This window comes from Branchiostoma lanceolatum, chromosome 15, assembly GCF_035083965.1.
Source record: "Branchiostoma lanceolatum isolate klBraLanc5 chromosome 15, klBraLanc5.hap2, whole genome shotgun sequence".
In the NCBI taxonomy this organism is placed as follows: domain Eukaryota; kingdom Metazoa; phylum Chordata; class Leptocardii; order Amphioxiformes; family Branchiostomatidae; genus Branchiostoma; species Branchiostoma lanceolatum.
This window is the reverse complement of record NC_089736.1, coordinates 11,134,598-11,144,628: the sequence shown is the minus strand read 5'-3', so window position 1 is coordinate 11,144,628 and position 10,031 is coordinate 11,134,598. Positions and strand designations below refer to the sequence as shown.

Here is a 10,031-nt window from a genome sequence, read left to right as displayed (position 1 = left end):
ATGCGAAAATTGTCACTATTTGACGAATGATCTGGGCAATTATCTGGGAGGCCTTCCCCAGACACGGCATTGTGTCGCTGGTGTGTCATGGCCCCGGGCAGAGCCACCAACCCGCCAGGTCTTTATTTGAAAGTTGCTTGTTGTAGTAATTCATATACATTCTGCGCAAGCATTAACCAATTAGCGATCGGGGGTTGCCAGTATTTCGCGGCAGAACAATAGTGTGCAACGTTCGCACCAAGTTGTTTGCCGTCGCCCTGAAAGTGCCGGTGTGTTGTGACACTCGCGTAAATTGGCGAACAATAGGAGCAAAAATTTCGCGCGCTGCTTTGATATGCGCATAGTTTGGGCGACAACTCTACCTGGCGTGCGACTACAAGAGTCGGCGGAGGCGTTGGTTTAGTCATTCAGTCGTCAGACTCTGTGGAAGACACACGTCACATTTAGTCTCTCTCTCTTCGCTCCGAACATTCGCCTACGGACTACCGTCGCCTATCAGTGCAAGATCGAACTTGCCGTCGGGTGTGTGATTGTAATCCCGCCCAACCACCACGCGGATACAGCAGAACACTACCGGGTAGTTCGACTAGTCACCAGCGGAGCTACGTGCCTACACTACCGACGACTCTCCGCCTGTCTGTCGGGCCCTGTCCTTCCAAGGCGCCGCAGAAACACGACTCTCGGTACTTCAGGGCTCTCAGGCCGAATCGATCTACAATTCTACATCCTTGTGATCGCAGCATCTCGAGTGGCATACTATGAAGTTAGTGTGCACCTTCTGGGTTGTTCTGTTCCTGTGGCTCGCCGTGGCCCCCATGGAGCGGGTGCATGCTGTGATCGGCCGGTGGTGGTAAGTACCTCCCGTAGTTGTTCTCCGCCCGTCGGGGCGGTATCTTCCCTCCCTCTCACCCCCCACACACGGGGCAGGGGCCCGGGCACACTTGTACCGTACCGTGTCGCCCCTTCGCTCACAACAAATCGAACGTATCCCGCTTGTCATGACGTGTAGTTTACCTACTAACGTGTCCGGTTCGTCTACTAGCTTTCCCACCATCTCTATCACTGTTTCGTCACATGTTGATCCGGATATGTTGTTACAGGTAGTTCATGGCGTGGGATTAGAACTCCTTAGTTTGATATTTTCTCTCGTTCGCCAAACCATTTCATTGATCGCACAAGAAAATGATTCCCCTCGCCGCCGTTGCTAGGGTAGCTATCCTGTCTGGGCGAGAATTTGGGACTTCTTCTTTTCAAAAAAAGTGTTGGACAAGCTTGATCTTATCGATCTAAAAACAGTTCATCAAATACTAAAATTGTCACCGAGTTACATTTTTCCGCTTTGTCTATGTCTGAAAAAACTCAGACATCTTGATTCTACGTTTTTTTACCTAAAATTATAGACATGACACATTTTGCCCTCCCCCAAACAGTGGGAGGTATAATTATGGTTGCGTATTGCCGTAGAACACAACTTTCCCTGGATGTTTTATAACTACAGTTAGATTTTCTTGGTGGTCTCATAGTTCCGCGGATTTTCTGGGTATTACCTAGGGAACTGCAACGACTTGGAAGTAACGTTGTACACACCGTGTGAGCGGACTCCGCATTACACATGGATAGATCAGGGAATGTTTGTTTTTCAAAACAGTATTTTGGCAATGACGCTGCCTAATGCGCTTAAAATTATGGTTTCTACGATTATGTACATCGGGTCTTACAATGTGTGTGTGTGAGAAACCAAGTACCAATGTAAGACTTTTGTGTTGTGTGCAGATTTCTGGAATGTGTATATGTAGTATTTATAGTTTTTTTTTACAAGAACTGTTGTCTCTGTTTTTAGGGGCATCGCTAGCACTGTGGCTGTGCAGGAACACGCGAACATGGTCCCTGGTGTACCCCGGAAAGGATCCGCCATCATGCTGGACCCCAAGAAGCACCCTCTGAACAAGAAGCAGCGGCGGCTGGTGCGACGGAACCCGGGGACACTGGAGAGCATCGGCACCGGGGCCATGCTGGCCATCAAGGAGTGCCAGCATCAGTTCTCTAACCGACGCTGGAACTGTCCTGTCGATACCAACGACCACGTCAACTCCGTCTTTGGGAACATCCTCAAACGCGGTAAGTTCCAATCCCATCCCAAACAATTGTTCTTGTCGGTTTTTCTATCATGTTTGTACTTGTTCTGTGGCGGATCTATAGAAAACGGCTCTCACGGGAAAGAATCGTCGCTAGTAGGACCCTCTATTTTGGATATCCCCTTATCTCTATCCATTGTGGAATTCGTGGGACACGACTGCTAACTTCTCAGTGTGGACGGTGTGTTGTTATGTAGGACTATGTGGCGGCAAGCTGGCCCGTTAACAACGTAAGACTTAGGGGGATGAGAAAGTTGAATACAGTAAGCTCGCCTTTAGTCTTGATTCGGTATTAAGTCAAAATAGGTTCTTTTCTCTGGTTCGCTGTCTGGGAGAGTGACACGTCGCGCACTCCCAATTTGAAGTGACTTCAACAGAACCCATAGACTTCATAGAACCTCTAAATTGTGATAACTGCACGAAATCCCTTCCAAGGATCTTCCTTTGTGTGTTTGTGTACAAACCAGCCAGATCGTAAGCCGTAGGTGAGCCCGATTCACCCCGAGTCAACCCGAATAAAATCTCCGGGGTTTGTCGGCTTACGAGTTCGCCCGACCGAATCCGATGGCCCCCGTTCAACCACCCGTGTGTTATGAAAACAAGCTCGTCATCATTAGGGTGCTTCGAACTTGTTCCATTCCAACATGCTTTCACTCGTAAAATCGTAACGTCGTCGGTAAATCATGTAACACGGAAACTTTCCCCTCGGAACAGGACCAGGATTTGGCGCCAAATTGGCACGTAAATTGGTGCGAAAGGTAGCGTTCTCATGTCGGTGTTTGTTTCTGTATCCGGATGGGGTCGTACAGTGTGTTATGATATGTTGTGTTTACAAACATGTACTGAGGCATATTCCCACCATGGTCGTGACATAGGCATTGTTCTTGACTATGTACAGTGTAATATTTGTTAAAAGAACGTTGTTTTTTTGCATCAAATTTTTGTGATATGTGGTTGCAGACAATTTTTACAGACTTTTACGAAACCTAGAAGCAGGTTCAGAACCATTTTGTTGAAAATTGAGTCACTAAGTAAGCCACCTCGCCGCTATGTACATACAGAAAAGCCGCAATAGAGTCAAAGTAAACCGACACTTTCATGTAAATTAGGCGACTCTCGCGTAGACTCAGCCACTTCAAACAGTGTATTATTCCTTAATCTAGGTTTCGGGCACCAACAATGAAAGTACGGCGGTATGCATTTCACCTTCTCCCGAGAAATGGCAGATCAATCAATTAAACGCTACTGAAACTCTATTGTTTTTCAAATTTGCCGTCCGGACATGCCCGTTGTTCGGTCGTATGTATTGATTGAAATCGGGTCTCTTCTAAGGCGGGTCCGTTTTGAAGGTCCCAGGCTTTTTGTGTTGGCCAGTTCCCACAGAATCTCTGTTTGTTCGCGCAATTAGACCTGCGAAAAGTGTTCTGAGAAGGGAGGCTCGTAATTGACACGAGGAACTGAGACTGAGCGCATGCGTGGACTGAAAAGTCAGTCAACGATTTTTACAAAGGGTGTGTACGTGAGGAAAAAGATGGTCTGAGAATGTCGTCTGATGAAAAATGTGAAAACTTGTTCTGACAGACACACACCTGGGCCAAGCGACGTCTGATTTTTGCCGACGGAATGCCATCGTGGTGAGGTTGGCTTGCCCTCGGGGGAAGGGACCTCCCTCGCCGAAAATAAAGACACATAATCATGGGGTAGAAAAGCCGATCTGGACTATCTCAGACTCGTAAATTTGACCCTGGTCCTCTCCTACTTTCCCACCTGTAAAACCGCGGGGGTTGGTGCCCCAGTTTTAGACCATACCGACTGACTATAACAAAAAAGAGGGCGATTCTTCTTGAAACTATGTAATGAGGCTATGCTAAATATTGCAAGCATTTTTCTTTCTAAATGTATAGAATTTTTTTGTTTTATGCGATTTTTATAGGCCACTGTACGTTTAATGGTTTCATTTCCACCCTAGAGTAACTTTATCAGTTACTTAGTAATAGCGATGGTGGTCAGTAGTTCAAAAAGTTCAAAAAGTTTGGTAGGAATCAGGGACCTGTGATATTTGTGGGATTATCTCCACAATGGATGAAAAGGCCGGAACTTTTGAACCGCCCCTCGGGGCCCGAGATATCACCCGTCGGTGCTCGGAAACAACCTCTTCCGCCCCCGCCAGCGGTGTCCTGGGAAGGCCGCGAGACGGTTTTTGTGAGGGCGTCAAACTTGTCATTTCTCTGTCATTCCGACCGTCCAAAACAATAGGAACAACTATGGCAGAATCGTGGTCCTCGCGTCTCATGTTCGCCAATTTGCGAGCTTCAGAAAATCCCATGGTCGACTTTATGCTGAAGTGTTTCCGCCGAGGATGGGGAATGGGCTTAGGGACTTCCGTAGCCTTGACTTTACTCTTGATTTATTGCTACCACGTGCGTTTCGGGTGCATAAAATTTCCCCAAGATCTCTCTCAGTATCAATTTGTATACTGGTAATAATTTTCACATTTCCAGTACATGTATTAAGTTTGTCTCTTAAAACTCAGTCATTACGATTGGATCCAGTACCAAACAGGTGTAATGCAGGATATTTGATTGACGTAACTGTCAACATCTTCTTGAATTAAGTTAAACTACTTTAGCAAATACGTTCTTGTATTACAATGACAAGGAAGCTCTGTCGCCAACTTAACACCATCAAGAATGACAAGATGCCGCCGACTAAATCAAGACGTCTTGTCATTGTTATTCCTTCTTGTACTTCACGAGTTGCTCCTTGGGGAACTCTGGGAACTTTCTCGCTTTCTTTCTTGAGACGTGTCAATTGCGAGAAGTTATCTTTCAATTAGCCAACCCAAGCAATTATTGTTGACGTCATCACTTTGCACCTCTTCGGTCCCACGAATGTGAAATCGTTTTATTACCTTGTTGGTCATGAGAAAACGGCAAAATATTTGAACATTTCTTTCTTTATTTTTCTAGGTTGCAGAGAAACGGCGTTCATCTACGCTGTGATGTCGGCTGCAGTCGCCCACGAAGTTGGCCGAAACTGCGCCGAAGGCACGATTGAATCGTGTTCGTGCGACTACCGAAGTAAGGGACCGGCCGGCGAGGACTGGGAGTGGGGAGGCTGTTCCGACAACGTCGAGTTCGGGAAAGAGTTCGCCAAGCAGTTCGTGGATGCGGGAGAGAAGACGAAGGATTCCGTCCGCTACCTGGTCAACATGCACAACAACGAGGCAGGCAGAGTGGTAAGTCGCCATTTTATTTCTACCTATCCCATCATGCAATCTTAACGTTAAAGTTTCAAATTGTTCTATAGCGTGATTACTACTACTGTCTGTGAGCAAAAGGGTGAATTAAATGCAAGACGGGTTGTAAGATGGGTGGTCTAGCCATCAGACGTCGGTGACAGAATAAGAGGTGGTTTTCCGTCCCCGTGAGTTTGTGGTCATTACTGACCATGTAGTGGCTATTAAAAGGACGGGATATAAATACAGGGCCGCGCTCTCTTGCCATAACAAACTCGCGTGGGCCAGCGTTTACCGCGGATGTCCCGTCCAAACAAACAGAAAATTTCCGCTCTTCCTTCGTGAGATGTTTTAGAAACAAGCAACGCTATGGCGGCCATAAATTTCCGGTCACGACGAATCCCATCATCCACTAGTAGTAGAAAAACAAACATGGACTTTTCAGACACGAAATCCGCTCGACTTTTTCACTTCTTTAACATGTGATTAGTTGGAAATAATTTGTATATAATGACCCACTGTCCCAGATGCCTGTGTGTACGCGTAACCAAAATACAGAGTGCGGACGGTGTGGGTCGCCCTGCCGCCGTACAGGACTAACTACCACCGGTCTGTAATTAGCCCACCTTTGAAGGCATACTTAGCCGGTGCAGTATAGATGTTTAGACGCACTGTTTTGGGATAACCACCGGCCGTGCGCTCCCCTTATTATAGTGTTCCAAGCATTCCTCCGCGTCAAAGTCAGTCTCTTCGGGAGCCCACCAATCACAGCCCTCCGTCCAGATGTCTTTCGGCCGGCCATGGCCTCCTAACGATCGGCCGACTTCATTGAAGTCAGACAAAAATGTGCTTCTTATCTATATCTACAAAGAACAATGTACTCTCGCGTTTATAAACTCTTAGACTCCATTCCTTAATGATTACCATCTAAAGAGTCAATTGGCTAAGTTTTCCCACTAAAATAAAATCCCGAAAATTCACACACGAACGCGTTCTAAGTAGGTGGGCATGTAAATTTCTGCATTGCTCCCATTCTTCTACTTAAAGAAAAGAAACGATATTTATCTTAGCGCATCGCATATAAGGATCAACATAGCGGCATCGAGTTACCTGTTCCGTACATCTTAGCACATCCGGACACGCACTTAACACTCTAGATCAACTATCCACGTGAGAAAAGGGGACACCTGTAGGCGTGACATTTTTTTGTCTTTCTTCAATAGCTAGATAGCGAAGATAACGTTGGGGATAAAACCTCCGAGTCGAACACGTGCCGCTGCGATTAAAGGCAGATATCGTGATACAATAAGTCGGTGATGTTGCACGTTTAGTTTTCCGTGTAAGCCCTGACAGGTACTGTCTACCTGACATAAACCACCATGCCGTCGGTCCGTTTGATGTCCCCAACCATCGCCCGCAGATCACTGTCATCTTAATTTTCCACTGGTTTCTCTAGTCGTCGCGCGGGTCACGGGAAGCAAAGTGCGGCGTACCTGCCCCGCCATCTTTCTTGACACCTGGTTTTCTTTCCTTTCCACCTCTGCGAGTCCTAATGAGCAGTAATTGTGGGTAATGACGCGTATTAATGATACATAAGTACATTAGCCCGGGGTGTATAAACCAACACATTGTATCGCCCCATCGTCCCCACATCAAAATAAACAGCAATCCTTCCGTACATAGCTCTAAAGAATGACCACACAAGTCACCTATCCGCACCACTTCACGTGTTTCACGACGCTGTTCTATCACTACGAGAAACGTTGGGAAAGGACAGTACTATAAATCACTTGTTGGGTGTAATCTTGGAGCGTTGACTCGAAGTGACCTTTCATTTGTCAGTCGATCCTGTGCACACCCTAGCTGCCATTTTGTTGACGAGTCAGTAGAGTAGTTGATCCGGGATACCTCAAGCCAGCACATCACCTTTTTGAAAACTCAAATACCTTCGAGCTAGAATGTCAATATTTAACTCCCAGTTGGAAAAATGGATAAAAAAGGCGATCTTATCAATCTATGAGACATTCTTGGGGATTTAAGGCGCTATTAAGAGCCCTACGCTGTCTTTAAGGGTATTCTTCGGTGACCCCCAGTTCACCCCTCTAATCACAAAATTGAGTATCATCTGTCTCCCCGTCTTGCCTTTGATTCACCCTCAATCACGAGATTTTTTTCTCAAACGGAAGGATGCATGACCTCTTGGGGTCTTTTTGTCACGGCAGAAAATCGCAATAGTATAGATAGAATCGTTCGATATTTTTAGGTGTAATTTGCTGCAATGTTGGATGAAGAAAACATATAGAGCCTCAATGTTGTTAGTATTCTGTACTAAGAATGTCGCAGATTGGGACTGCTCGCCTGAAGGCAGATTCCATCAGCTTATTGCCATGAATGTCCTGCAAACTTGTGTCAATGCTGTTGAGTTCTACAAGATGACTAACGTGACTTCTTTTCATGACTGTTTCAGGCTGTAGCCGAGAACCTACGCAGAGAGTGCAAGTGTCACGGCATGTCGGGGTCCTGCACGCTCAAGACCTGCTGGATGCGCCTGCCCAACTTCCGCGACGTCGGCGACAGCTTGAAGGAGAAGTTCGACGGCGCGTCTAAAGTTGCGGTGCCAGACATCGGCAACAACCGGGGATCCAGGGCGAAAGTCACCGGGTTGGTACCCAAGAACTCCCGCCACAAGTACCCCACGGACAACGATCTGGTCTACCACGAGAGGTCGCCCAATTTCTGTCGCAACAACCCCCGTCTCGGCTTCGAGGGTACAAGAGGGAGGGAGTGCAACGTGACGTCACGCGGGCTGGATGGCTGCGACCTGCTGTGTTGCGGACGAGGCTACGCGACTAGACAGGAAGTGACGAAAGAGCGGTGTAACTGCACCTTCCAGTGGTGCTGTCAGGTCAAGTGCGAGGAGTGCGTCAGGACGAAGACCATCCACACGTGCTTGTAGGACTGCCTTCTGTCTACTGCTGTAGGAAACATAGTCCTTTGAACGGACTGCAACGAACTTTCGAAAGATCCCGAGACCACAGCGGACGTGCTACCCAAGTCTCTGCGTCACTCTTGTAAAATCAGAGATGCAACGGACGAACAGAGAACACAAAGTACGGGTGTTCCGTCTTGTAGCCTTTTTCATACACATTGGCCCGATATCAATACTTAGCTCTGCAGGGAACAGACAATTTTGTACATATTTTACTATTTATGAATCTATATTTATATATAAATGTGGAGAAAAGACCTTACATTATTTATTACTGCAAAGACATTCTCTTCTGTGCTTTTTATGGATCCGATTCGACGACTCAGCTAGCATATTCGACTCGGCTACTTGCTATGTATGAAGCACTTAGACACTGACAGTTTCGGATGTATTCCTTTTTTTAACCCGATGGTTTTAAGATATTGTCGTACGAAGAGTTGTAGAGATTGTAGAAGTTAAGTAGAGTAGATCTTGTGTTCTTATCGATGTGAACCGACGTAAGTCTAGGGCGGGACCCTATGACAAACAGATATGCACTTTGACCTTTGGCAGAATGAAATACGTCACGGGCTATGCACTGCCAGATTCTATGACGCTCTCGCTCTTAACCGCTTTCTAAAGAAGAACATCTTTTACAGTATCTGTGACGTTACCATATTCAATATGTACTGTATCTGTATAAAGTTTTGCTTTATTTCCTTGAAAAAGGAAAAGTTAGCTAGTGTGCGAGACAGAAAAGATGACGTGTGAATATTAAATGTGGAAAAATATTATTGTGCAATAATGCTGTGTCTTCCCTGCACTTTCACTGAAAGATATCCTATTTGCAAGGTCTGAGTAACGATCTCTCTGCTGCACTCTCGTCTGTTCATGAATACAATGTTTTTATAACAAGAGATATCGGTTCTTGTCATTTCTTATGTTAGTGTGTCTTGTGTTTGTGTGATGGGAGAGGGGGGTTCTTCTGTGTCGATCTTAATTCTTACGAGTTTCAAGTAGACAACTAACGATCTTTCTTATAAAGTCACAGAATGACTTGAGTTAAAGAGTTGGCCTAAACTACAATGGCATAGTTCGCGACAAGATGTCTATGATATTCGCACCTTCTGTGGTGATCTTAATTCTTCCGAGTTTCAAGTAGATAACTAATGGTCTTTCTTATAAAGTCACAGAATAAGTCAGTTAAAGAGTTGATCTAAACTACAATGGCATAGTTCACGACAAGATGTCTATGATATTCGCACCTTTACACCAAAACTATAAAAACATTAGACTTAAGAGTATATTCTGTAGCAGCCACAAACCCACTACATGGATGTACTAGTGTTTAAACAGAGTCATATGGCACAACGAAATGGGTTCAAACTTGTCGCGTCCGTGATATCCAGGAAAAAAATAACATGAAAATCTGTTTCTCCAGTTATTCTCCTTTGACAAATACGCCATTGCAGTTCAAGTGACACATATCAGGGGGCCCAAAATCGACCTTGACCTTTCTCCTCCCAACACCTACCCACGTACCAAATATCATTACAATCCATCTACACGTTCTTCAGTTATGCTGACTTTAAGCATCCGGAAGCACACATACACACACGCAAACACACACACACACAAACACACACGCACACACGCACGCACGCACAAACACACTCAAAAACAATATCCC

The 10,031-nt window shown here is 45.8% G+C and overlaps 1 protein-coding gene across 1 annotated transcript; it reads left to right on the top strand.

Moving 5' to 3' along the window:
* The first annotated feature begins 634 nt into the window (after window positions 1-634).
* LOC136420435 (proto-oncogene Wnt-1-like) lies at window positions 635-8,553 on the top strand. The gene is made up of 4 exons (XM_066407357.1): window positions 635-850; window positions 1,841-2,118; window positions 5,105-5,373; window positions 7,841-8,553. Exons 1-4 carry the CDS (start codon window positions 759-761, stop codon window positions 8,327-8,329), a joined length of 1,128 nt encoding a protein of 375 aa, XP_066263454.1. The 5' UTR covers window positions 635-758; the 3' UTR covers window positions 8,330-8,553.
* The last annotated feature ends 1,478 nt before the right edge of the window (window positions 8,554-10,031 follow it).

Bases quoted from the DNA above. Each gene is read 5' to 3' on its own strand.
- LOC136420435 (XM_066407357.1), top strand. From the start codon at position 759: ATGAAGTTAGTGTGCACCTTCTGGGTTGTTCTGTTCCTGTGGCTCGCC. The intron at 2,119-5,104 runs GTAAGTTCCAAT...TTATTTTTCTAG, and splicing joins TGGGAACATCCTCAAACGCG to GTTGCAGAGAAACGGCGTTC. The intron at 5,374-7,840 runs GTAAGTCGCCAT...TGACTGTTTCAG, and splicing joins ACAACGAGGCAGGCAGAGTG to GCTGTAGCCGAGAACCTACG.